Source organism: Anser anser, assembly GCF_964211835.1.
Source record: "Anser anser genome assembly, chromosome: 21".
Lineage (NCBI taxonomy): Eukaryota > Metazoa > Chordata > Aves > Anseriformes > Anatidae > Anser > Anser anser.
In genome coordinates, this window is record NC_139742.1 from 10,306,859 (window position 1) to 10,333,899 (window position 27,041).

Here is a 27,041-nt window from a genome sequence, read left to right on the forward strand (position 1 = left end):
GCAGCTGCAGGACGGTCTTTGGTTTTCCACCTCCACCCAACAAATGAGCGTGTGAAAGGCTCGAATATCTAAGGTGAAAAACGGCAAGGGTGTGGATTGGGCTTAGCTGGCATGATCTTGTTGGACGCTGTACGCCGTGAGTCACGCGTGACTCCCAGGGAAAGAGCATTACCTTGCAAATATCCCAGGTTTACCCGATTCATCACATCACTGGCTGTTAAATTTGCTACATCCTCTACAGAACATACAGGGAAAGGCACAGACATAAACAGAGAGAGAGAGAGAGGTCAGCAAGCCATGATTCGGCAAATATTAGAGACGAGCTCCTGCACTTCAGCAATTAAATGAGCAAAAGACCAAGGCAGGGGAGAGCAGGCACAGCAAGGTGTTCTTCCAAAAACGCCACGGCGTCCAGGCTGGCAGGCGACACGTCGTGTCCCTGCGCTGTCCCGGGGTGGCCGGGGAGCTTTCCATCCCCACCGACGGCCCTTCCCTGCCGTGCTCTCTGCGGGGCCGGGGGTGCTGGAGCTGCGTGGAGCTGCCCGCCTGCAGCAGCGTTCCAGGCAGCGAGTGCCATCAGCCGCGCTGCAGGCCCTGAAGCAGAGCCGAAGGGAGCTGGGAGGCTCCCGGGATGAGCCGCAGGAGCTCCGGGGACCACTTAGGGACACAGAGAGGCGAACGCTACGCTGCGAGCTGCACGCGGCCCTGTCCCCACTGCTCCCGCACGCCCCGTGTCCAGCAGCCCTGGGGTGGGGAGGCGCCCAGCGCTCAGCACCCAGTGCCCAGCACCCAGTGCCCAGCACCCAGCGCTGCAGAGCCCCACAGTCATTCACTTCGCCTGCGGGCTGCAAGGATCAGCCAGCGGCGGGCAGCAAAACCCCGGGGGGGGCCCCGGGTCGGCGCCGTGCACGGGGGCCTGGCCGTGGCGATGGAAGCTCGTCCAGCATGGAGCAGACAGGCAGCAGCACAGGATGGCTCGAAGGAAAGAGAGGACGAAACGAACCAAGAAAGCCGCGGGGTGAGGGCTTCGTCGGGACCGGGGGCCGGGGACCCGCCCGGGGAGGCAGACAGGCTCCAGCAGCGGCGCTGGGCGGCAGACCCCACGAGGAAGGCGGCTGCACAGAGGGACCCTGCGCGCTGACGACACCACGAAGCCGCACGCACAGCGACACACACTGCGGTCACACGCAATGAAGCAAAGCCCTCGGCCCTGCCGCTACCGAAACCCCCTCTGCGGACGCTTGGTGAAGGGTGAGGAGCCAACACCGACACCGGGGCCCTGCACCAGCCCACCGGGGGTCACTTCTCCCTGTGGCGCTACGGGGCGGGACTCTCGGGTTTTGCTGATTTAAGGGCAGTGGGTTTGGTGTCTCCTTAACGCCATTTCTGCCGGGCCAAACGCTGAGCCAACCTGGGCTCTGTGTTACAGGCTGCCCAGTGACCCCCCATCCATCCGCAGGCTCAGATCCCCGCCGGGGCTGTCCTGGGAATGGTGGTCACCGCCCGGAGCAGCGCAGGGCGTGCAGGAGGAGGGCTGGCAGCTGACCAGAAGTGCGCCCACCCCAAGGGACAGGACTGCAAATGGAGACGGGCCCCGGCATCATCCATGGGGCTCGGGCACGCTGGAGTTACCTGCGGAGCCCACGGGGCGCGTTGCTGCAGGGAAGCGCGACCGAGCGGCACTTACCGTACCCGGTGGTGGGCAGGCCCAGGTGCTTCATGCGGTTTTTGACGAGCTCCGACAGCTCCTGCCTCTCCGAGCGCCGGTACAGGCTGAGCCGCTGCTGGCTGATCCACTCGGCCGTCTTGCTGGAGTGCTTGTTGCCCTTCCTGCTCAGCCGGCGCGCCCACTGCATGCTCTTGCGCCGCAGCAGCGGGTGCTCGGACTGGTCGCTGGAGCACGAGTTCCTGTGGTGGCTCGTCTTGATGCCCCAGTGCTCCTTCACGTCCTTCGTGTCCTCGCAGTCCTCAACATTGATGGAGATCTGTGACTGGAAGCCCGGCAGGTGACGGGGGGAGCAGGGTGACGGAGCACCCAGGGGCACGTGCGGGGGCTGCTGCCTCCCGGCCCACCCCACACCACGGGACCCGTCCTCGGGACGGAGCCTGCCTCGGGAACGGCTGCTTCTTAGCACCCTGGCCATGCAAGAAGAGCCAGTCCTGTCTCTTGACAGGGTAGGACGTCTCCGGTGGGCTGGGATCCCACCTCCATGCTCCTCCAGCACATCATCTCGGTGCTGCTAAAGCTGCACGGGCAGCAGGTGTGGGGTAAGCACTCCAGAACACCACCGGCCATGGGGCATAATGGGTGCCTGCTAGCTAATCTCCACTAGCACAATTCTCTCTTGGCTGCCCAAGTGGCAGAATTGCCCTCGTCTTCCTCTCCGACATCTTGCAGCAGATGCGCTGCCACATCTGACACAGAAAGCCCCGCTGGTAAGCACTAATTTTCGAATAAAGTGGATTAAAGCACCTCTAAGAACGAACAGGATCGTATTTAATTAAATGTCAGCATCCAGCTCCCTGCAGCTGCTTCTACAAAGCTCAAAACCAAAGGTATTCACAGTGGGGCCAGGCTCGCTCCTGCTCCCCGTGCTGTGTAATTACACCTCCCGGCTGCCGGGGCCGTGCCGGAGCCGCAGGAGGGGCTCAAGGCGAGGGGAGGGCTCCAGGTGCACACAAACCAGCCCCAACATTGCCCACGGAGCAGCGCCCATGCTGCGGGGGGCCTGGCAGAGGAGCTGATAATCCCAAGGGAATTCCCCACCACCGACCTAGCGCCCAAAGACTGGGAGCAAACGGTACTCACCTGCGCTCTGATGTCGTGGGGCTGCAATTGGGGAAAAAAGAGGGGAAAGACGGGTCAGCACAGGAAATGGGCATCCCCACTGTGCAGCATCCCCTGGCCCCTGGGAATTTAATGACATGACGTGCTGGATTGCTGATAAAGGCCACCCCTGCTCGCCTGCAGGCACCTCTTTGAGATGCTTCTCTTTTAGATAGGAGCATTTGCACCGAGCTGGCCCCAGGAGCCAGAAAACGCCCCCAAGTTGTGGATGGGGCCGGGAACACCCCCAGCCCCTTCCTGCACACGCTGCCCCTTGCCTCGGAGGTGGCGAACATGTGCGACTCCGTGCGGTAGATGCCGATGGGAATCTCCGCGCTGGAGGAGCAGAGCTTCTGGAAGAGGCGGCCGTACGTCCGGATCCACAGGTCGTCCTCCGTGATCTTCATCTGAGCAGCAGAGCACAAACAGCGACCGCCGTCAGCGCCTGGGGCTGCGTCTGGGCTTCCCCCAGGCACAGCAGTCCCAGACCCTAAAGGAAGCCCCAAAAAGATCAGGGGCAGCTCCCGTCCGAAAGGAGGACGTACGGCTGTGGGGCTTGGGACGTGGCTCAGAGGTGGACATGGCAGTGTTAGGAGGTGGTTGGACTTGGGGATCTTACGGGTCCATTCCAACCTGAATGATCCTGTGGTTGTATGACTTCGGGGCTCTGGGAGCCCTGAGATTGCCCACACGCGATGCTGGGAGCGATGAGCTGCCCCTTTTTGCTCCATTTTGCCCCCCACCCCGCTCCCCCAGAAGGGGACCCCCCCATGCCCGCACGCGCAGCCTTGGCGCCTACCGCGCAGAGGTAGCCGGAGCCCGGCGTGGTGTCGAGGCCCAGCAGCAGCCTGGTGATGGTGATCATGTAGTCCTTCACGAACGACTGCGGGGAGACGTTTGGGCAGGAAGGCGGGGAAAAGGTTTGCAGGGGCACTCGCAGGGGGACGCGCTGCCCCCCGCCGCCGGGCTCCCGCGGCGCTCACCTGGTAGAGCAGCGTGTCCAGCATGCTGATGCTGAAGACCCGGCCGGCCGCGAAGGGCAGGCGGAACATGAAGGCCAGGTTGGAGCCGTTCTCGCGCTCTTTCTGGAAGCAGAAGGGGTCTGGGGAGCGCCCTCGGTGCGATTTTGTTCCCGTCCTCCCGGGGCATTTAGAGAAGCAAAACCCCACGGCCTCCCCCACGCGCAGTGCGAATGGGAGGACACCAGCTGAGTGACTCCGGAGGTGCCAGCAGGGAGGCGGGGAAGCATCCCTCATACTGGGTGAAAGAGGGATTTTCTCCATGGAAACGTGTGAGACATCATCACCGGTTTGTTTTTTTTTTTGGACACGGGCTGGATGTGGTGCTTTGATGTGCCTCAGTGTGTGGTTTAGGGGCATTTCCCCCTTGCCAGAAGACCTCAGCACAGTCACTGCGCTGCAGTCAGAGCCACTGCTCAGCATCCCTGCACCCAGCACTGCCTTCCCAGGAAGCAAAGCCTTTCCCTTACCTTTTCTAGCTTGGAAAGGGCTAACGAGTAACTGTCCTTCGCTCTGAACTGCATGAACCTCATGTTGGAGGGGTGGGTCAGCTCCGTGATGATGCTGAGGCTGGGAAAGAGCCTGCGATGGGAAGAGACCTGAGGTCCAGCGGCCGCCTCAGAAGCGGGGGACTGCCCGCACGTACAGCCCGAGGAAAACCCAAACCTCCCCCATGCCCTTCTGAGATCAGAAATAGTGGGAGAGATTTGTGTCTTCCCAGCGCCGCTGTGACCTCTCCCCGCAGCACCTGTACCCCCTGGGCTCGGCCGTGGCTGCCCCCCCCAACCTGAACATGGTCTGGACGTTGACGATCGTCTTGGCATCGGCCATGTAGTCCTCCTCCGCGCTCATCGTGCTCTCCTTGTCCACCACCACCAGGTTGTCGGCGTAGATGATGCCGCACTGCAGCAAGCTGTCCAGGCTGGGCAGTCCCCAAAGAGAAGAGCGCGGGGTCAGCCCTTGGGAAGGACACAGGGAGGCAGCGCGCTGCGACGCGCACCCAGCCGCCTCCTCGCCACCAGCACCCAGCTACCGGCCACAACCCAGCTACCGGTTGCTCCACAACCCGAGAAACCCACGGCGGGGTCGGCTCTGAGGCACCCGACCCATGGGACGGGAGGGTGAGGGGCTGGGAGCACATCTTCCCCCCCAGCATGCAGGTGTCAGGACTGGGTAAATGCAGTGCCTTTAGACAGCAATGCCATTAACAACGGCCACGGGCAGAAACACCTACTTATCGATCGTGCCTTCCATGTAGTAAACCATGGGGAAACAGCAGATGGCTTCCAGAAAGTGGTGCTCTGGCCTGCAGGGAGAGCAACAGAAAGCAAGGGGGTCAGCAGCTGCATGGAGTAAGGGGCCGCGCACAGCACCGCGCACAGCACCGTGCACAGCGGTGTCCCCACCGCCGGCCGAGGGGCACCCTGGCAGTGCCGCTGCCTCCCCTGCCCCACTGCCCGGTCCCCACGCGGTGTGAAATGCCCCAGGTATTACAGGGAAGGGCTCGGTGCAATGGAAAGCATCTGCGGAGAAGTACTTGCTTGTTGTCCAGAAGCAACACAATCGGGTTTAACTCTTTGCGGGACCGGTAGTACGCACGAAGGGGGACAATGAAGTTATACAGTCCGTTGCCAGCGGTCTCTGCCGACACGATGATCAGCTTGTTCTTAAACCCATAGGCCTTGGCGTCTTCGAAGCTGTTGTGCTTGCAGCCCTGCGGGGAGGGGAGGCAGCTCGGGGACCCGTGGCAGCCCCCGGCCATCACCCACCTCAGCCCCAGCGCTGCCACTCACCTTGTCCAGCCTCAGGCAGCAGAACGGGGCCTTCTCGGGTAAAAGGTGGCACAGGGTTGGGGAGCTCCCGATGTAGGGGGAGTTCGGTGGGTAGCCTTTCACGTACCTGCAGCAGAGAAAAATTGCAGCACTCAGACACTTGGAAAAACCTTTAGAGTTATAGACCCAGGACTCATACACATCACTGGCAAATGTTTTGCAAAACTCTCCTGCATCAGATAGGAATGTCCAAAAAGACACATACTTAGGAACGATTTTTGTTTTGCAAAGGGTCCTGAGATTGCAAATAGGCAATGTTCCCAGCACAGGCAGAGAACACAGCAGGTAGGAGCAGCAAGCATGGCTCAAGGGAGACAGGACAGTGAACTCCAGGAGAGGAGGGGGACGCTAAGCCATACAAAGAAGCAAAGACCTCCAGGCCCATTTTTAGATTTGGTTTTGGTTAACAACTCGTAACGTGCATTTCTGATCAAACCACAAGCAGCAATTTTCATTTAAAGATGGGCACAAATTAAAAAGCGTCTGTGCCTCTCTGCAATGAGGGATGGCGCGACCGAATGCGGGCAACTCACTCCACCACTGCCGAGCCCTCCTCGTCCGACTGCGTCATCTCGTCTTCCGACTGGTCGCTGAGCAGGTCGCAGGGCAGCAGGGACGAGGTGTCGGCCAGCTCGAGGACGGGCGCGATGCTGGGCCGGCGGTTGCCCGAGCCGTTCTCCGCCGGCAGCGCCAGCTTGCTGCTGTTGGCGGGGCGGCACTCGGTGTTCTGCAGGTCCATGGCCACTGTACCTGGACGCGGCGGGGAAGGAAGCACAGCGCGCTCTATGAGGAGGGGAAGGAGCTGAGACAGCACAGCATTGAGCCCGTCAGCCCTGGGGGGACCACGCACCCCGCCCACCCAAGACCTTCAAGGTGAACCAGAGAAGCTGGATGCCCCCATGCTCCAGCACCTCCTAAAAACCAGATGTATTTATGGATTATTAATCATGGCCATCAAGGTTTTGGCCTCAGTTGGAAACCCCAGCCAAGGCTGTCATCTGAATCTTCACCAAATAGTTACTTTCAGATGGGTGTGAAAGCCGGGAGCTCCACAGCAAGCCAAGCACGGGGCTGGGTGCCCTCCTCCCCCAGTAGCCGTGGGGCTGGGCCCGCTCGCACTTGGGCAATTTCTCTCTCATTGCACTTTCTGAAAAAGTCCCTCTGCGAACAAGCCACCTAACGAGAACATTGACGAGCGCTGCTCAGCAAAGCGCTCTGTGGCTTGCTGTGGGATAATCACGCAAATTGCTGCTCATGAATATAAATGCATAAATTATTTGCCTGAAGTACAATGTGCTATTGCAGCGCAGCCTCTCCGGACAACCCCACAACTTGGTCTTCCCAGCTGCAGGCTGGGAGCAATGACTCATGGCATTTTTTTATTTGAGAAACTGCACCACTCGCTGCAGAGCAAACCACGCTGCTCATCGGGTTGTGAATCATAAACATGATTTAAGAGGAGGCCAACAGCATTCATTCTTCCAGCCAGGACGTGGGGGATTTCTGCAGACAAATATCCTTAATGGTAATGGGTATCACAAGCTCTAATGGTGATTTTTTTTTGGGCTTGCTGAGAGCACCCAGGATGCTAGGAGCAGGGACCTGTGTGTATTTTGCTGGTGGGGTGATCTGGGAGGGGGTGGAGAAGGGGGCCCCGTGGACTCACCCATGCTGGCGATGATGCTGTGCACGGGCAGGCGGGAGGGGCCGTCGTAGGTGCCCCTGCCCGCAAAGCCCTTCTTCTTCTGCTTCTCCTCCTGCTTGAAGATGAAGGCAGAGTTCTCCTCCTTGGTGATGTTGATGTAGAAGCAGGTGTCGGACGCAGCCATGATGTGCCGCGGGCCGGGGTTCAGCAGGATGCTCTTGTTCTCCTCCCTCCGGATGCCGATCAGGCAGACGCCGTACCTGTGATGGGAGCGTGGTGCGGGCATTCAAAGCCAGAGAAAAGCCTCTCCAAGGGCCTCGTCCCTGCAGAAGGGACCTCAAAGCACCCTCCAGCCCCGGTGCTGCTCCCAGCACCTTGTCCCTGACCCCAGCTCTGCCTGCCACCCCCCAGTCCTCACTTCTTGTGCGCGTGGAAGGCGGCGTAGGTGAAGCTTTTCCCCTCGTACTCCATGAAGAACTTGCTGTCGCCCATGCGGATGTGGTAGACCTCATTGCCTGAGCAGCGCCCGTACATCCTCTGCCACTGCTCTGGGGACTCCTGGCCCTCCCTGCAAGCACAGAGCCGCGTGCCGGGACGGGGCCGCAGCCGGCACAGCGCCATCCTGCTCTGCGGGAGCACCCAGGGGTGCTGAGGCTGCCACCCGGTCCAACAGCAGGGAGGTGGCGGTGATGAGCTGTCAGCGCTTCCAGGCTGAGGCTGAGCTCATTTAGATCTCTGACTTTAAGTGCCTTTTTATTTAATGAGGGCTCCCAGGGGAGCGGCGGAGGCAGGGCTGAGAGCCAGTGTTGGCAAACAGCTCAGAGCATGGGGCGAGAAGCTCTGGGAAGGATGTTTTGTAACTCTTTGATTTCACTTTAACAAAGCACAGCAAGTCCTGGCTCTGCTAAGGGGCAAGGGGCCCGCGCCAGGGCCCACCTAGCTGCTTCCAGCTGCACTTTATACAAACCCGCAAAACAACCTGCAGGCTCCAGCCTTGCGGTTTGTAAATCAAGCTTCCTGCCAGCGGGATCAGCTCGGTACAAACAAGATGTTTTACTCCTGGCCTCCAGCAAGGCAATCTGCACAGGAACAACCAGGCTGTGCGCCCCGGGGCTGCCGCCGAAGGCAGTGCCCCCAGTACCTCCCACCACTAATCTCTGGCTGGAAGAAGAAGACTCCGGGCTGCGACTCGGGTGGTATTTTGCCAAGACAGGAGCCCCGGGGGTGCAGACACGGCGCTGCCTGTGCCGTGGGTGCCCGGTCCCCCCACCCCACATGGGCAGCACTCACTGGCCTCGGGAGGTGTGCACCAGCAGCGTGATGAGCGTGGAGGTGGCGGGGCAGACGCAGTTGAGTGCCAGCATGGCGTACTTGCACTCCTCCTCGCAGACGACGTGATCTGCAAGGAAGCGGAGGGGCCGTCAGGGCACCGGCTGCCTCTGCTTGCATCACCCGGGGGTCTCGGGGTGCAAACCCAAGCAGCTCACGGTGCCTTGTGCCGTGCTGAGGAGGGCAGAGAGGTGTCGGGGTCTGAAAAGCACACTGTGGTGGCGGAAGGGGACAGGGGAACATGCTGGCCCTGTAGACGGGATGGGAACCCACGGCCCTCCCTCCATACAGGCACCTCCCTCCGCTCCTTTGAACCCCTGGTCTGCAAACCTGCCCCTTGTGGGCTCTGAGGACATGGGCTCCCCCCTGGAAGCATCAGCTGGTCCGAAAAAGCTGTTCCTCCAGCTCATGGAGGACAGCCCCGCAGACTCACCGGCAAACTTCACGTGAAACTTGTTCTCCGGCTTTAAGATCTGAACATAGAGAGGGCAATTTGGAGCAAAATCTTTCACAGCCCAGGCTCTCAGGATGGTCTGGTGGTCCTAACAGAAGAGCAAAGCACGGGCTAGCTCCTGGCAGCTTATTTCCCCCAAAGCTTCCGTGGCTAGGACGAACTACAAAGCAGCTTACCGCCGCCGTGCGGTCCACCTCGTTTCGGCTGCTGAGGATGAAGCAGGCTTCTCCGTTGTCCATCCTGCAAACAGAGAGCAGCGCCCGTGCACCACCCAGCCCGGCCACGCCGGGAGCCTGCAGGCACCACCCGGGGCGCCCGCAGAGATGTCAGCGTGGCCATCGTCACCCAGCCAGTGGCACTGCTGGGGACGCGTGTGGCTGAATTACACAGTGCTTGCAGCCGTCCTGCATCCCCCCGAGGAGTATTTCATGTTTAGGGATTAGTGGGCAGCACAGGCAGCAGCCGAGCGTCCCCGGCAGCAGCGTTTCAGCCCCAGCCCAGTACCCCCCCGTGGCTGCCTGCAATCCCCCTGTCCCGCTGCTCACTTGGCTCTCATGAGGTCCTGGTCCTTCAGCGCGGAGCCCTGGAGGTAGATGACCCGCTGCGACCACAGCGGGATCTGCAGGACCCGCCGCACCTGGATATCCATCTCCGTGGGGCACAGTATCACCACGTAGTAGTCCTGAAAGAGAGAGAGGCTCGTGTCACCTTGTGGGCTGGCGTCCCGCACGCCTGAAGACAGAAGTGAGCAGGAGTTTTAAAACTGAATGTATGGAATGAAGGCTGAGCATTGGTAATGAAGTGTAGGTGAGTTTTGCAAAGGAAATGCCAATCTGAAGCAGCTCTGCAGTGCTGGCGCCCCATGGAAACGGAAAGGCGCAGTCATATGCTAGGAGATCACTAATTAAGCGGGGATATTCCAGTCAGGTAAATCCCCCGGGGTTTTGCAGTTACACACTCTGTTCCTGTGTAAGACTCCATCCACTGGAGACATCCTTACAGAAGTCCACCCAGGCTTCCCCACACATACACAGAGCTGTAAGAGGCCTGCCCACAAAACCAGGGCAGATCAGGCAAAACAAGAGCCGGGCTCAGCCGGTGCGGCCCGGCCATGCCCAGCACCCCTGAAGCCCAGCACGGGCAAAACACAGCAGCAGTGAGCACGGGCACGGGCCCGGCCCTGACCTGCAGGCGCGGGTGGGCGTAGAACTCGTTGAGGAAGTCCATGAGGAGGTCGATCTTGAGGGAGCTGACGCACAGCACAACGTGCTTCTCCGTCTGGGCCCGGTGACGGCTGTAGTTGCCTCCCGACTTCTGCCGCTCCATCCACAGGTACACGAGCTCCTCGAACTGCAAGCAAAAGCCGAGGGCTGATGTCCGAGCAGCAGGGCGGGGAGGCAGGCCGGGGGGCTTTGCTGCCTCCCAGACACGGTCCGTGGGGTGGCTGATGGCAGCGGGCAGCTGGAGAGCCCTGGGGACGCGGGGAACGTCCCCGTGTCCAGCCCAGGCTCGGTGTCCTGCCTCCCCGGCCCCGGCTCTGACCTGCAGCGGCAGCACGACCAGGGCGACGCAGATCATGATGACGACGAGGAGCTGGGAAGGCCAGATCTTTGGTGTCACGTCTCCGTAGCCCACCGTGGAAAAGGTGACGATGCAGAAGTAGAAGGACTTGAAGAGGGAGAGCTTCTCACCTGCTCTTTCTAAATGCTGGATGCCGCAGGTGCTGCAGGGAGAAAGCACAGGTCCCTCGGGCACCCGCACCAGGCAAACAGCAGCGCTCCCTGCCTGCAGCCTGGCGCTGCCCTTTGCTCTGCGAAGGCAGCAGGGGGCCTTCGAAGGTGACTTCCACTTCTGTCCTCAGGGGAAATTTGCCTGCAATATGCTGCCTGCATCAGAAGTGCATTTACAGCACCAATAAAAAGGATTCGGCTCACGGCACGAACAGATTAAGGAGTTAGTTTGACGTGGCTGCTCATCAAAACCACGGTGGGAAGCCGAGGTGCTGGGGGACACATTGCGATAAAGCACGGACAGCACTGAGCATCGCAGGGGCCACAGCGGGCAGGAGGTGCCGCAGGCGAGGAGCCCGCTGAGCTCAGAAATTGCATTAGCCGCTCATCTGAGAAGATTGCCTTCGCTGTCAGAGACTCACGAGCCCAAAAGCTTCATTTCCTCTCCTCTCAGCAACTGAATTGATATTATATGCTTCAAATGCAGAGCAAGGGGACGGGAGGAAAGCTCCAGAAGCCTGATTCAGAGCTAAGCACCCACCCGGAGCAGGGCTCCTTTCGGAAACCTGCCCCTGCTGTTGGCCAAGCACAGGGTAAGGGCCCTGTTAATTAGCTGGGCCTACAAACGAGCTGCTCAGAGGCGCGGTGGCGGGGGTTCGGTGACACGAGGCGCGACACTCACCCCGTGAAAACGAGACAGAGCAGGGTGCAGATCAGGATGAGCACCTGGTTGAACATCGCTGACTGGGTCCGCTGGATGGCTCGGTGCAGGTCGTTCTGGGGACGGGACAGGAGCCTCAGCAGCTCTCACGAGCCGAGAGGCCGCAGGAGCACAGCCACAGCCCCTGCAGCTGCCTGCAGGCTCCAGAAACGTGCCATCCTCGGCAGGGTTGGGCACTTCTGTGCAGAGCCACGATGCTTGGCCCAGGGCCGGGCTGTGCCACGGGGCCGGGGGCAGGCAGAGCAGGTGGGCATCCCCTGCTCACGCACCGAAGGGACCCGATCCGCAGCCCAGCCTCACCAGGAGGCGGCTGGCCAAGCCTCAACCCCACAAACTTCACCCCAGCACCTGAAACTCTGCCCCAAATCTGCCCCAGGGCACCCTGATGCCGGGTTGCGGCACGGCCGGCTGCCAGGGCTCAGGCAGGACAGCTTCATGTGCTTTTAGTTCCTACGGCAGAGGAGCTAGGATGCCCAGCAGGGACACGGCTGGTCACTTACTATCATGTTTTCCAGGGCGTACTTGGCAAGCCAGCAGTTCAGAAAAACGGGGATGAACAAATTCCGCAGAGGAGGCCAGAATATCTAGAAAAGCAAGAGTTTCTCGCAGGCTGACTTGCAAAGGACTCAGAGCAACCGAGTTCTTTACCAAAAATAACTGCCAGCGTTAAATGCTGCTTGGCCAGACACCTGCTTTTCTATATTTCACCACCAAAACCGCAGTATGTGTTAAAGTTGCTTTAAGTGACCCCGGGGACTACACACCGTGATAATGAAGGGCACTGTGTTGATCATCTCGAGGATGAAAGAAATGCGGAAAATCTGTTCCCAGATGTTCCCCTGAGGAATCAAAAGTAACAACAACTAATTAAAAAGCTTGAAAGTATGCCAAAGGCCAATTAAGACGCTCCCAGTGCCCAGGTCCCTGCTAGATGTGAGAAGGACGCTAGCGCAGGCAGGGTGATGCCGCGCTTTGCCTGCGAGTCGCGGTGCTGGTGCCAGACAAAACTTCCCAAAACGCCCGGTTCTCTCCCAGGCGGGTGGCACCTCTGTCGGTGGCTGTCCCTGACAAAAGCTGGGGTCAGCAACGCTTCGTGTAAGGACTGAAGGCAGCAACGAACACAAACCTCTGACTCAAACAACGTGGGGGACGCCGGGGCTGAGCCTTTTCTGCCCCCAGGGCCAGGAACCAGCCACCGATGGGCCGGAGCCAGAGAAATATCTCCACCAGCCACACAAAACCATGAAAAACTCTCCCGAGGACTGCGAGGAGATGCCGTTTGCTAAGGTCCCTACCCTTGGCCAGCTCAAGGAGCCAGCTCGCCCCCGTCCCCGGTGTGCCCCGGGGCGGTGCCCGCTGGCAGCAGCGGGACGGGCACACGAAGGACAAGCGGCCGCAGTGACCACAACCTCGCGGCGCGGTGCTCACCTTGTAGCTGAGATAGATGAGCAGCATGGTCTCCAGGAAGCTGATCAGAGCTATGCTGACCTGCGGAGACAGACAGCAGGCGCTGCTCAGGGTGCGCTCCTGCAGCCGCCCCCAGCGGCGGTGGCTGCCGCACACCTCAGCCTCAGCCTCCTTTTCCTGCACCCGTCTGGTGCGTCGGCGGGCGCCCAGCACCGTTACCTCTGCGTGGCCGGCCACTCACCTGAACAGCCCACAGTGGCAGTTTTCTATCCACCCAGAAGATATGTGACCTGCAAAGAACATGCCAGATGGATCCGAACCGTAGCTTAATTAGCAGCGCTTTTACTTCTCACTGCCTGCCAACCCGAGGCCATCTCTGACTTCATCCAAGGCAGGCTCGTTACTGGTGTTGCTCCATGCAGAGCCTGAAGCCGGGTCTGACAGTCCCCAAGCTCCTGTGAGCCCTCCCAGCACAGCTCCGGTCCCACCAGCAGCCCCAGGCCCTTCCCAGCCCGCTCCTCACTGGGAGGCTCCGCGCCCACCGCCTGCGTCCCCGCTGTCACGGCAGAGCCAGACCCAGCGCCGCGAGCATCCCACAGCTCACCAGTTTATCTTCGTGGACTGGTTGAAGAGCGTGTAGTTCTGCTTTTCGCATTCCCAGCTGGAATAGAAACATAAACCAGGAGAGAGCCGTCAGTGGGACAGTGGAAGGACAGAAGGACGGACAAGAGGTGCGGGCTTTGGCTCCCCAGCTCAGGGGATGCCATCTCCAATCTGTCCTGACACCGGGAGAGGTCCTAGGACAACATCCTATGGGGTCAGGCTCATTCTGGTCCCCATTCTGGTGATTTCTGCAGGACCCTAACTCGCTCCGGCAGTGTTGAACACTTCACTGCTCCCATGCCGAGGTCTCGCCCTGCCCTGCTGGCGAGGGATGTGCTCCCACCAGCCAGCATCTGCTTTACCACAGGCACACCCAAAGGGGCTGATGTCCCCCAGCTAACGGGGAGGCTTCCCCAAATCGCAGCTGTGTTAAACCTCGCAAGGCTGCCTGTCCATGTCGCTCTTAATTCTCACAGGGCTGCAACCACTTTTGGGCAGTGCAGATGTCCTTGGCCGTCTGCAACCTTTCCAAAGAGAAAATTAAACTGCTAACTCTCATAGAGCGCCCTAGCCCTTTGAAAAAAAAAAAAAAATCAGCATGTGAGATAAACAAAGCAAGGACATATTAAAAACAGGGCTATGCCGAAACCCAGAGCAGAGCTGCTAGATGGAATCATCTGTCACCTCGGGGATCTAAGTGGCAAAACGCATTTCATTCCCAAACTCTTAAATGGGATTTAGCAGAAGTGTCTTCAAGGGCGTCGCTATTCAGAAAACACCTGCCTGGCCATGCACTGAAGCCACGAGCACGTGCCTGGGCCGGCAGGCAGGGTGGGCTCTGCGCCCCAGTTTTTGGAGCCCCAGCCGCAGGCAGCCCGCAGCAGAGCCGCCCCAGCGCGGTGGCACCACTTCTGCTCGGGCTCTCGGTGCAGAAACTGCCCCTGCACCGACCTTGGATTTTTCCACCACCTTTGCCCCGTGCATTGTGCAGGGCCAGCACGCCTGCATGCCTTTATTTGAAACAGCGAGAGAAGCACTCGGGGACCAACAGTTTTGCTAAACCACCTGTTGGTACAGGGAGAGAGAGGACGGAGTGAGAAAAACCACCTATGCCTCTGGGTGCGCGCACCGGGGGGAGTGAGCGCCCGGCGCCAGCTCTCACCACTGACCGGGGGGGGGCTTGGTGCCGTGGTGGCACCGTGGTGGCACCATGGTGGCGGTGGCACTCACCAGCCTATGCCCTCCTCCGGGTTGTCGAGCAGGACGCGGACGATGTAGAGCAGGCAGGTGAGCAGCTTCAGCGAGAAGTTGAAGAGCCGGATCCTCAGACCTGCGGCGGAGGGGGCACGGCGTGGGCATGGCAGCGCCCCACGGCACGGCCCCACGGCACGGCCCCACGGCACGGCCCCACGGCACAGCACCATGGCACAGCACCACGGCACAGCACCATGGCACAGCACCACGGCACAGCGTGTGCAGAGGAGGAGGAGCAGACGCAGCAGCACTGCGCTGCTGGGACATCCCTCGTGGGGTTCAGCATGAGCCCCCCCCTGCACAGCCACCCCCGGGGCACCCACGCTTTGCCCACCCGTGTCGGGTGTAGCGCAGCATTACAGACATAAATACTGGAGAGACAGCTGCTCACCAGCCCCAGTGGATGCAGGACAAATCGGGGAGCTGCTGGGCTGTATCCCCCTCGTTAACCATCACCCACGAAAAGCACGGGACGGGCAGGGCCTGTGCAGCGTGCAGGAGGGGCGCCGAGCAAATCCGCTCCATCCACGCTCCCTCCGCAGCCGGTTTATCGGGTTATTACTCAAAGTGCAAGTGAGGAATTCATCACATTTTCATTAAAAACTTCCCCGCGGGCACCCTGTTGTGCCACGCTCCAGCTTTTTAACGAGCCGGCAGGATGCAGGGAGGAAAGGAAAATGTGAGCTAATAAATTAACGAGCGGGCTCCCTCCGGACAGCTGATGAGAAAACAGCTTCCAACACCATTAGTCAAGGGACAGCTCATCTGCAGGGCCGAAGGGAGGATAGGGGAGTTCCAGGGGGCTATGGGGACCCCCAGCTCCAGCTGGGGACAGGGCAGGGGGTGGCAGCAGCCCCGGGCTGGGCACCACAACCTGGCTCAGCACCGGGGCCGGACGGGGCCGGCTGCCAGCAGATGGCAATGGCTTCTCGTCCCCACCTCCGCGCGGGCGGGGAGCACTCACTCGACCGCTGGTTTTTGATGAAGAAGAGCTTCAGGCGCTCCTTGAAGGTGTTCTCATTCACGTAGAACTCCACCTGCACCCTGCGGGGACAGCGCCCGTGGGGCTGGTCAGTGAGGGGGGCACGGGCAGGACCCCTGGCACCCAGCCCTGGCCCCTGCAAGCTGGGTCCCCCCCGAGCCGCCCCCAGCAGTCCCAGTGCCCCCAGGGCGGCCCAGCACCCACCGGTGGCATCCCAGTGCCCCACAGCATGGCTGCAGCTTGGGTGAAGGGCTCTGCTCTCATTCAGGTGCACCAGGCTGGAGCCTGGGGGGCAAACGCCTCCCCTGCCATGCACCCTGCAGCTCTCCTCACCCCTGTATCCCCCCAGCTCCGTCCCCCTGCCCGCTCGCAGGGCTGCAGCCAGCCAGGGCCATGTCCCACGCCCCGGCCTTACCCGTGCTGGAGCAACACTCGGCAGCGAAGCTGTTAAGAACCAAATCTGATCTAAAAGGAGGAAAATTCCCCGTGTTGCTAAGAAACCGCATTTGGCCATTCCAGAAGAAGCCAGGAGCTGCCAGCCAGCCCCGAGCATCCCTTGGTGGCTGGTGGCACTGGGGTGAGGCGAGGGACAGCCACCACCGGGGGCTTCTCCCAGACAGGGTCGGAGCCAGGAGGAACAAGGGACCAAGCCAACCCCGCTCACTCCGGCCCCGCTGGGCACGGCTGCTCCCATCCCAGACGCGTCTCCCCCACCACAGCTCCCCCTTGCATGCCCAAAGCCAGAACCCAGCCCCGAATCACTCCCGTGGGCAGGGCTACAAGTCACACTGCCTGCTCAGTGCGGCCCGGCAGGGATCGGTTCCCGATGCTCTGCTTTAGGTTCCCGGCAGGACAGGGTCCGTTCTTCAACGCCACAGCTGATAACGGGGCCAAGTGCCAAGATTTAGCCATTTCCCCTCTCTCGCTCTATTTGCTAAGCCCCTGAAATGCTGCTATTATTACTGGTTTTTAATTGCTTGGAGGTCACCAAGGCACGTTGCCAGGCGAGGCGCAGACCACGGGGACCAAACCACGGTGTCAGACCCCGAGACCCCCCGCCCCGTGCCTTCCACCTCTGCGGCCCCCGTGCCCACGTGGCGCAGGCTGCAGCCGAACACGGCCCCGAGGACGTGATTTATTGGGCAGCAGCTGCCAGGCTCATGTGGTAGACGGGAAAACAAACCTTCGCCGTGTGTGAACACTGAGCTGAGAGGGCAGGGAACTGGGGAAGGCGCAGGAGCCCCCCCACTGTTGGGACCCCGTGCTGTGATGCTGGCATTTAGCAGCCGGCCTCGCTCGCAGGAGCGTGGCATCCCTTCGAGAGCTGCTTGTCAGGTTGGAGAGGCAGGCTTTTACTTCACAAGCTTCTTATGCACAAAAAGCAAGAGCACGGAGAGAAAACCTTTGCCTCAGGCATGATAGTTGGGATAATATTTTATAAGGGCTATCAAACTTTCAGTTGCCAAATGTGTCCCTCTGGCCCCGGAGCAACGCAAACCCCAACACCTGCACCCCGCAGCGGCCGGGATGGCAGCAGAACCTCAGGGGCTGGCAGCGGGGGATGAGGAACTTTGCAAGCAAAGCTCAGACACACATTTACATTAACCTTTTCCAAAGCCAGACTTTGCAAATAATTCAGCTGTGCCAGGGCATAAATCAGGCAGCTCGCGATGCTGCACGCACGAGGTAATTGCTCCTTCTCCGTGTTAAAAACATCCCCAAAATGCCCAGAGCGGGGGGACCTCGGGGACACCGCTCAGCTCCCCGCCATGAGCAGCACAAATCCCTGGGGGCAGCCAGATGGTTAGCTGCTCTCTAGCACTGCAGCCCACCGCAGGACTGTGAATATAAACGCTGGTGGATAAAAGAAGTGAATGATTAGGAGAGATCTCTCCGATGACGAAGTAGCCATACACCTCCCAGTAAAAATGGCAACGGGAAGAGGCAGCACTGGGAAAGCAGCTGAAATGGATCCGGGGGGAGGTGGGTGCTGGCTGCTGCCACGGGGCAGGCAGAGGATGGGAAGGAGACTTTGTGTGCAGGCCCCCACCGCTGCTGGGTCTGGCAGCCCCGGTGCGAGCAGCGCGGGGCCGGGCCAGGCACCGGCCGAGCCGCGCGTCCCACGGCGAGCAAGAGGTGCCTTTACCGGGCAGCAGTCACCAGAAAGCACAACGGATCCTTCTCCACTTCCAGCCAAGAGAAGGCGATCAGATCATTCAGAGCACATCCTTTAATTTCCCCGTCAAGAATTTAGCTTAAAATAAAAATCGGTGTGCCCGCGGCACACCCCGGCTGCGCTACCACGCCGCTCGCAGCCCCGATTCTGCGTCCCCGCTGCCTGGCTCACCCAAGCTGCTCTCCCCGGAGCCCGGCTGGGCCCACAGCACCCAGCGAGGAGCCCCAGCCCCCCAGGACCCCTGTCTGCAGGGTTTGCACCAGATCGTGCCCTCCCAGCACCCAGCAGCTCCGCGGGGCCGTGCCCTGGGGGGGCGGCAGCAGCTCAGCCGCGCCAGCCGCCCCGATAAGCATCGAGGTACAAGTTTGGTTACAAGCCCTCGCTTGGCAGTGTAATTACTGCTATTATGCACTTCATAATGCCTGAGCAATTTCATTTTCTTCGCCCGGTTATTTACTGTGCTTTATTAATCTAAGATTAGAGACAATTTGTTCTAAGACGATGAGATCCCGAAAAAAAAGACACAATAATTTGTTCTGAAAAGCGCAGGGTACGAGACCGAAACGGGCACAGCCCTGCTCAACGGCGTTACAACAGGCGAGGAGGAGCCCGGCCAGCCGCCAGCCCCCACCCGCACCCCCCCTGGCCCCACGCGCCCCCCACCCCACCACCAACCCACCCGTGACGGCGACAAGCACGGCTCCACGCCGGGGCTCACCGTGGGGGGCCGGGGCCGTACCCCGAGCTCCTCATCCCCATGGGGCCCGGGGGGCGCGGTGGGCGCAGCGGCTCCTCTCCGGCCCCGCAGCTGACAGCTGCCTGAAAACCGAGCCGGCCCCGAGAACAGGTGCCCAGCAGGGTCCCAGGGCCCAGCGCCGCCTGGATGCTGCCCAAAATCTCGCCGCTGCCCCGCTGCTCCCCGAGGAGGGGTTTACGTGCATGGGATGCTTTTGCTCTGTTTCACAAGGATCAAAACATTTTGCCGTGAGAAATGCATCTTCGAATAAGCGTGGCTCTTGAAAGGGAGGAAAAAGTATCAGCACCTCTCTGCGCCTCCTCTCCTTGCTCCCATGCTGCAGCTGGCTGGGGAGCACCGTTCTCACCCAGGGAATTTCTCAAGACAGGAGGAGGCGAGCAGCACATGTGGGGGCACCGGGAGCCACCACGGGGAGCTGACGGGGACAGTGGAGGGGACAGCCAGCGCTGCACACCTGGGGCTGGGAGAGGCAGTGGTGCTCGCGCAGGACAGACGGACACGAGCTCTGCCACGAGCACGGTGCGAGCATGGGAAGGGGAGATGGGCGCACGTCTGCACATCAGGTGCATGTATCAGGTGCATATATATAGCACCTGGGCGCCTGCCAGAGCGAGACGCGCGGCGCAGGCTGCCCCCGCGCTCCATCAGCGGTAATTGAACAATTGCTCGGAGTAGGGGGGGGCACCGCGGCTCCGCACCGCCCGCACGGCTCAGCCCCGGGAGCAGGCAAGGCAGCGGCTTCGAAACGGGGCCCAGCGTGCTCACCCGGCGCCGCGGTTAAGTGTGCCTCCCCGTGAACATCTCAGCTTCTCTGGGGGCTGCCACACACCCCCCAGCATTTCTCACGACACCAGCTTCTGCGGGAAACCTCTGGAGCGCGGTTAAGCAGGGCAGCACAGCACTCCATGCTGCAGAGGAGCTCCGATGGCCACGAGACGCCGATGCCCCAGCACCGGCAGATGCCCGGTGCCACTCCTGAGGCACAGCACGCATGGCAAAGCCACTGAGAGATAGAGCCCCCAAGGGACATGGCACACTGAGCTCCAGGACTGGCTCAGAAAGGGGCTTCCTCAAAATTTCCTCCATTCACCATGGGAATAAACTGGGAAAAAAAAAGGTATCTCCTGTTTTATTACAGGAGATTTGTGCTTTGTGCCCAAGGGAATGAAGCGATATTGCCAATCTCTCCATGGCAAATTAAACACAGCTGGACTCGGATAATGCCACCCTGGCTCCAACAGGGAACACTACAGATTTTTTAAGATTCTGGTAAAAAGCAGGCTCCAAGCAGCTGCTTCTGGAAAGGCGCTGCCCACGAGCAAGGGCAGCTGCACCTCGTGAGGCTGGTCCTCCCAGCCACCCATCGCTGCCCCATCCACCAGCTCCACAAATGTCTCCGTGCCGCCAGGTGGAATGGCTCAGCCCCTACCCATGCTGCAGAAAAGTGTACCAATAGAGCAGAGATCTGCTGCTGAACTTATTTTCCTCCTTGTTGTTCACTGGGGAGGCTGCTGGGGAATTGGAGTTTTATGTTGCAAGAGCTGACCGGCTTGTGGTGCCCTGGAGGACGCTGCGGTTCCTCTCCAGGTGATAACTCCAGGTGGTGAGGAAGGGGATTTTCCTCCTCACACACCCGGGCAGCACGAGCCCAGGCGGGGACACACTCATCCCTGCATCGACCACACGGGGAACCCAGCCCCACGCTGCCCCGCAGCCGCACCGTTGCTCTCAATAATAAATAAAAAAAAGATGAAAAACCAGAAAGAGAAAAAGCAACAGAATAACATGCTGTGCTTTGTTTGCCTTATTTGTTTTGCAACATTGGAGATTGACACTCAGGAATCTGCTCCGATAATTGCTTCTTCTGATGACTCTGGATTGTTTAATTAGAGTCTGCGCACGGAGCTCGTCGCTAATGGGCAATCACCAGTTTGCTGCCAAGATATCACTCCTTCCCCAGGAAGGAGCCGAGCAGATATTGCTCCCCGTGGCGGGACCCATTTCGGTGTCAGGAAGCTTTGCAGGCACTGCCCGCCACCCTTGGTGCCAAGAGCAGCCAAGGAAGGAGCTGGGGCAGCCCGGAGCACCCTGAGCACCGCTCGTGGCAGCACGTCCTGCTCGCGCCGCTCCCGACACGACATGCAGGCATGCACGGCACTTACTGCGAGAAGGAGGAATCCACGCTGAAATCCTCGGCGTGGGGCCTACGGGGCGAGAGCATCACAAGGGGCGAGGTCAGTGTCCAACAAATGGCACGGCGGCCAGCCAGCGCCGGGGAAAGCTGGCACCGAGCCCTGGGACCTCTCGGGGACACCCTGGGGTCCCTTGTCGGGCACCTGGGGATGCTTGGGTGGCTTTGTGGGCACCCGGCTCTTCTACGGGCTCAGCTCCACAAATAAAAACCTTTACGTATGCTCTCTGGGTTTTCTTTGATGAGGCTCTGCTCTGTCTCGAATCAATTTCACACTTTGTGCAAAGAATTTACATTCTGGAAGGTGCCGCCCGGGGTGCTGCTGGGCGCCTGGCACCGTGGGATCCCTGCGCACCTTCAGAGAGCTGAGCTTGCGCTCACGGTCGGTGATGAGAAAAACGAAAACAAACCAAAAACAAAAGAACACAAAGGAACAATGACGGTGACATGGGGTGTCAATGGCATGGCGGGAGAGAGCATAAAGATGGGCAAGAGCATGGGGCACTGCAGAAGGTACCAGCTTCACGCCCCACCGTGCCCCTGCAGGTCCCAGCAGAGCCCACCCCAGCTGAAGGAAATCCCCCAGCGGCTGCCCCAAGCTGGGGAGCAGCCCCACAGCCCCACACAGCACTGCCCTGCTGCCATCCGTGGGCAATAACCCTTCCCCGGGCTGAAATAACGCACAGCAGCGCGGTGCTGGGCAATACAGCCAGGAAGGAAAGAATCCCCCGTGCCAAAATGATGCCCCTTTCAGTAGGGGATGGACGTGACCCCGTGGGAGCCCCCACACAGTCAGTGCCCTCCTGCCTTCTGGGGGAGGCAGCCTTGTTTCACCTGATCAGGGCAAGCAGGCACTACCGCCAAAGAAAAAGGGGCAGGTACAGCTTGGGGAGATTTTCTTTTATTTCGCCTCACGCTTTATGAGCCCACAGCGCTCTAGTACAGTCCAAACAATATAAAAGCAATAAATCCTCGTTTCAATTAAAACGCGAGTCCAACAGAAAGCTAATTCACTCCCCAGCTACCCAGCAAACAGAGAAGCCTCCCTGCCGCATATTGACTTTGCTGTTCTGCCTCCGCTGTTATCTGTGTGCCGGCTGCCCCACGAGGGCTCGCGGATGTCCGAGCAGGCAGGCAGCGAGAAGCCGAGGTGTGAGGCTGGAGCCCTCCCTCACCACACAGCACAAAGGCAGAGCAGCCCCCCCAAACCCCCGGGATGCAGACCCGGCCCTCCCCAGCCCCGCTCCCTGCCCTGCAGCTTCTCACCCCCACCTGAGGCTCTCGTGCCACCCGTCCCAGCAGAGACGGACCCCAGGGCTTGAGGACAAACATCCCCGAGCTCCTCCAGCTGCAGAGCGCAGGCGAGGAGAGCGCAGGAAGGCGCCCAGCCAGCCCCGCTCCCCTCGCATAAAATCGGATTAACACAGTGGCAGGGGCTGCTCCAGCCCCCCCCCGCACGCGCTGGGTTTTGCACAGGACGTGTCCGTGCCTCGCAGACACGTTATGGGCAAGAAACAGCAAATGAATTGGTTTTCTCCTAATACACCGGCAGCTGGCGGCCGGCTGGTGAGAGGCTGGCACAAAGAGGGGGTTGCTCCAGACCCCGCTCCCCACGGCAGGGGACGAAGGCTCCCGAGCAGCACCTGGCCACGGGGCACTGAGTCGCACCGGGCTCTGCTGGCCATGGAGCCCCGGGCTCCCCCAGGGAGCTGCAGCTCCCCGAAAGGCACCGCAAAAAGGGGCTCAGAGGGACGGGCAGCCCCCAGAGCTGAAGCACTGCAATGAGAACCCAGCAGCAGGTGCTCGCGGCAGCCAAAGCAAAGCACCTCTTTGTCCAGCTCACAGAGCAAGAAGCAACCCCGAGGTGTTACACTGAAACTTTCCCTCTCCCCACCAGGCACCCGAATTCACAAAAACCGTCTAATTGCTGAGAAAATACGTAAAATAATTTTTAAGGAAAACTAAACCCCACTCCAATTCTCACCTGAAAAAGGGTTGTTTTCCACACATCAAAAACTTAACAGAAAGCTGGCGGGCTCAGCTTACTACAGGAGGGCCGGGCCCGCGTTCTGCAGGGAGCGGGACGGACAGGAGGACCCACAGGGCGCAGCACTGCTTCTCCGGGCAATGTGTTTTAATGTGTTTTAAGCAACGTACTTCAAGTTCACCTGTTTATTTCCTCCAGATCAGCCTTCCCGAGCGTCGCTGCACCCCTCTCCTGCCCATACCCTGGCGAGCCCCAGCCGGGAGGCAGCCAGCAGGGTGCTCACCCCCGGCTCCCTGCAGGCTGGTGGCAGAGGCACTCCTACAGTGACAGCAGAGACAGAGCAAAGAAAGGAACTTCGCTGCCGCAGACAGCTCTGTCATCTGCTCCTGGAGCTGCAGCCCCTCGCAGAGGGCAGGGCTTTACTGGGAGGGGAAGAGACAATGGCACGTTTATTATTAGAACAAAGGCAACCGAGGAACCTTGCTTGTGTACAGGAGCGAGCGAGCACCTGCCCGCCCATGCTGCACCGCAGCTGCTCGGCACTGTCCTGCTCCAGCTGCACACCCGAGGCTGCGGCACCTCGAGGGAGCGTGGAGGCATTCAGCTCCCCTGCCTCTCGCGGGTAGTTTGGGGCGAAATGCCTACACTGTGTGTACGGTGCTTGAAGATGGAGGAGACGGGGGAAAGGCACAGCTTTGCCGGGCGCACGCAGCGCCTGCGCTCAGCTCACTCAGGTCTCTTCCCCCCAGCCAGTTCCCAGCGCATTCTCTGCCATCTTGCAGTTTTCTGGGAGGTATTTTGGTAAACGATGGGTATTAAAATTCACTTCTGGTTGTGAACTTCCTATCATTTCCAAGCAAAGAGCCCCCGCCTCGACTAGGAGCCCCTGGACGACCCCAGGGCACCAGTGGTCGCCCGCCAGCACCACACTCAGCTTCAGGCTGCTCAGTTATCACCTGCCAAGCTCAGAGGCATCTCGAGGTCGGCGGCTAAGGGAACCCCCAGCTTGGACAGGTCTGTCCTCCTGGGGAGGAGACGGGGCAAGGCAGGGGGACGAATGTGAACTATGTGAGGTAACTGCTGGGGAAGGCTTCCCAAAGCGCCTCTAAGAGAGGAGATGCACCACGGTTCTTACCATACTGACAGTGAGAAACTAATCCACAAAAATAGCCCGATGTGAGAAGGACAGATGGGAGGAGACGAAAAAGGAAAGCAAAGAGGGGGAGAAAGAGTGAGAAAGAGGAAGGGAGAAGCGAGCGGAGCAGGCACACGTCTGGCCACCAACACGTGCGGGATGGGACGGAGCAGCCCCGGTGGCTCCGCGGCTCACAGCGTGCTCAGAGCCCGGGCAAGGCAGCTGCATCGCAGGGGCTGGGATGGGGATTGCATTACGAGCCACTTGCAGCCGGTGCCCAGCGGCTGCTGGTGCTGCCAGCCCTGCCCTTGCAGAAATGCTTGGCTCGCGCGCGTGCCAAGCCCACTGGGCAAAGATGCCCTGAGAGGCGCGGGTGGCTCCTAATGCACGTCTCCCTGCCTTCCCTGATGGGCTGAGCGGTTCCCTGCGGCCCTGCTGAGCCCCGGGGAGGCAGTGCTGCACCCCAGCTCCACGTGTCCCCGCTTGCTGCAGCCCTGTGCCACCTGCAGTGGGGCTGGCAGTGGGGACAGCTTGTGCCACCCGCAGGGATGCTCCCCCGGCAGTGCTCAGGGTCTGTCCTGCTCACTCGCACCGTACCGGGCAGGTCAGCCTCCTCCTCCGCAGCAATGCTGTGCCCCCACGCCCCGCCGGGCCCTGATGGGTATGAGACCAAAAATAAACAGGGCAAAAACCCAAGCGCACGTTTCGAGCGTGGGCGTCCTTAGGCTTGGCACCGCATCCACATCTCAGTGCCTATATAGGGCACGGCGCCGTGCGGGAGGAGCGTGCCGGGGATGAGCCCAGCAGGACCTGCAGGGACCGGGAGCACAAACACAGACCAAAACACGTCCAAACCCTGCAGGAGGGAGTCGGGAGCTGAGCCCTCGGCAGGACACGGCGACCTGGGGACCAAACAGGGATGGTGAGCACTACCACGGAGCAGCTCTAGGGTGAGCGCAGGAACCAGGCAGCCCCAAGCCCACCTGGCTTGAGCCAGTGACAGTCGCAGGCTGTGTTTACAACCCCTCTGCTCGGCGCGACTGCTGGCAGCTGGCAGCTCCCTGTGCCGCCAGCCGGGACCCGGGGCTGCTGCCTCTCTGCCAGGACCAACGGCGCGCTCACAGCCCGGTGCTGCTCGGGATCTAAGCCATCGGGCACCGCGCCCGTTTCTGCAACGGGACTCCGCTGGGGCCCGTTCAGTGCCACACCGCTGGGACGGCAGAGCAATCACCTGCCCTGTGGAGGAAGGAGATGCCCAAGCAAAATGCACACACCAGCTCCTCCCGACAACAGTCTCCAAGGTGGAGAGGGGTGCCAAGCCCCCCCAGTCCCTACGCTGGGCACATCCCAGCCCCTTGCCCTGCTCTGCCATGCACAACCCTCAGCAGAGCATCCCAGCGGTGCACAGGAGAACAACCCGAGCACAAAGAGGTGCTGCGGGATCCCCGGGATGCTGAGCACGAGGCAGATCCCAGATGGAGGACACCCCCGGTGTGCTCGCTGTGCTGGGGCAGGCTGTGGAGATGCCCCGTGCCCAGCTCTGTGGGACATCCCCACCGCTCCCCTTTAGGGCAAAGCCCTTCCAGATTCCCAGGCAAAACCCTAGGGAGCCAGCCAGGCTCTTTTTCAGGTCACCTCCGTGACGGCTCGCAGCAGCACAGCCCGCAGCACTACGGCTTTCTGCACGCCCAGCGCTGCGGGGGCACAGCTCAGCGCCGCCCGCACCGCCTGGCACCGCCGGTCCCGGCCCCCAGAGGAGCAGGGCAGGAGCCGTGCCCGGCACAGATGCAAAAACACTCCACTAAGCACACGGTCTGGGTGCCTCCCGCCCCAGCACTGCTCCGTTTCTGGTAGAAGGTTCTGAGAAGTGGGGCTCAGCCCCTGGTAGCGGAGAGCTGGGGCTGCCGGGGGCAGATTTTTGCCATGGCAAAGGCAGCGCTCAAACAGCTGGACACAGGCAGACACAGAGACACACAGACCCTCCAGCACAGCCCCTCCAAGAGCTCCCTGCTGGGGGCCACAGCCAAATAGCATCAGCAGACGAGCCAAGGAGGGACCACAGAGGTGGGCAAGCCCTGGGAAGGGCCCTCTGTCCCCTCTGCAGACAGCCCTTTTTTCCCCAGAATCGCCTCACCTGAGGCTGGTGCACAAGCAACACGCGGCTTTTATTGAAGCAAAACCAAAAGAAATTTGGAAAAATATCACTTTTGGCTTCTTGCCTTCCCCCGGGGTGGGGGGGTGGGGGTTCAGCCTGGCAACACATTCAGCTGCAGGTGGAACTTGCACCCGGCGCTTGTTCCCGAGACCTGCCATGGAGACCATCGCCGAGCAACCCGGCTGTTAAACGGAGCGGTTTTCATGGTCCCAGCAGCCCGACCGGGCCCTTGCGCAGCTCTGCTCGTGTCTGGGCATCAGGCGACAAACACACACCCAGCAAGAGCTGTTTGTCAACGCCTGGCGGCCCCCTGGGAGAACACGCATCGATTGCTTAGGAATTACATTTTCAAACACGTCTGGGAGGTTTTCTCGCTCTCTGAAGCGCTCGGCATCCAAGAAGCCTTGGGTTAAACTCTCCCACCAGCGTGCTGCTATTTCTCACCGGGTTGCTGCTCAGTTCCCTGTAACATGGCTGAAGGCGAAGCCCCACTTCTTGGTGCCAAAAATACCGCAACCGCCAGACGAGGAGAGGCTGGGGGCGGTGGGACCGCGGAGCCTGCAGAGGAGAGGTGAGGGAAGGAGCTAATTGCTGCCTTCAGCTACCCGACGGGAGGCTGCGGGGCGAGAGGCAGCCAGACTCCTCTCCGCGTGGTGAAAGGACAGGAGGGAGCAGTCACACGACGCAGCAAGGGAAATTTTGACTAGATATAAAGAAAAAATATTCACCCTCAGAGTGATTAAGCACCGCGATAGGCAGGCAGAGAGGCTGAGAAAGCTCCGTCCTGGGAGGTTTCCAAAACTTGGCCGGATCGGTCCTGAGCAACCTGATCCAACC

General features: G+C 60.5%; 1 protein-coding gene across 20 annotated transcripts in view; it reads right to left on the reverse strand.

Annotated features, from left to right (window-relative positions):
- The window catches only part of KCNT1 (potassium sodium-activated channel subfamily T member 1), a 72,760-nt gene that overhangs the window by 6,102 nt on the left and 39,617 nt on the right, over positions 1-27,041 (reverse strand). For 4 of the 20 annotated variants that reach the window (XM_083807779.1, XM_083807767.1, XM_083807764.1 and 1 more), the window contains 25 exons: positions 15,786-15,865; positions 14,798-14,897; positions 13,569-13,625; positions 13,206-13,254; positions 12,986-13,045; positions 12,322-12,396; positions 12,058-12,141; positions 11,519-11,613; positions 10,292-10,829; positions 9,652-9,788; positions 9,283-9,346; positions 9,086-9,194; positions 8,614-8,722; positions 7,742-7,891; positions 7,345-7,583; positions 6,212-6,428; positions 5,640-5,745; positions 5,388-5,560; positions 5,081-5,152; positions 4,634-4,768; positions 4,317-4,428; positions 3,627-3,912; positions 3,106-3,234; positions 2,810-2,830; positions 1,688-1,967 (listed from right to left, as the gene is read on the reverse strand). In XM_083807779.1, coding sequence (XP_083663905.1) covers positions 1,688-1,967; positions 2,810-2,830; positions 3,106-3,234; positions 3,627-3,912; positions 4,317-4,428; positions 4,634-4,768; positions 5,081-5,152; positions 5,388-5,560; positions 5,640-5,745; positions 6,212-6,428; positions 7,345-7,583; positions 7,742-7,891; positions 8,614-8,722; positions 9,086-9,194; positions 9,283-9,346; positions 9,652-9,788; positions 10,292-10,829; positions 11,519-11,613; positions 12,058-12,141; positions 12,322-12,396; positions 12,986-13,045; positions 13,206-13,254; positions 13,569-13,625; positions 14,798-14,897; positions 15,786-15,865 — 3,477 coding nt within the window. Of the gene's footprint in view, positions 1-172; positions 236-1,687; positions 1,992-2,809; positions 2,831-3,093; positions 3,235-3,626; positions 3,913-4,316; positions 4,429-4,633; positions 4,769-5,080; positions 5,153-5,383; positions 5,561-5,639; positions 5,746-6,211; positions 6,429-7,344; positions 7,584-7,741; positions 7,892-8,613; positions 8,723-9,085; positions 9,195-9,282; positions 9,347-9,651; positions 9,789-10,291; positions 10,830-11,518; positions 11,614-12,057; positions 12,142-12,321; positions 12,397-12,985; positions 13,046-13,205; positions 13,255-13,568; positions 13,626-14,797; positions 14,898-15,785; positions 25,766-27,041 lie in introns of those variants that run through there. The other 16 variants (XM_083807769.1, XM_083807771.1, XM_083807773.1 and 13 more) reach the window with 16 other exon arrangements.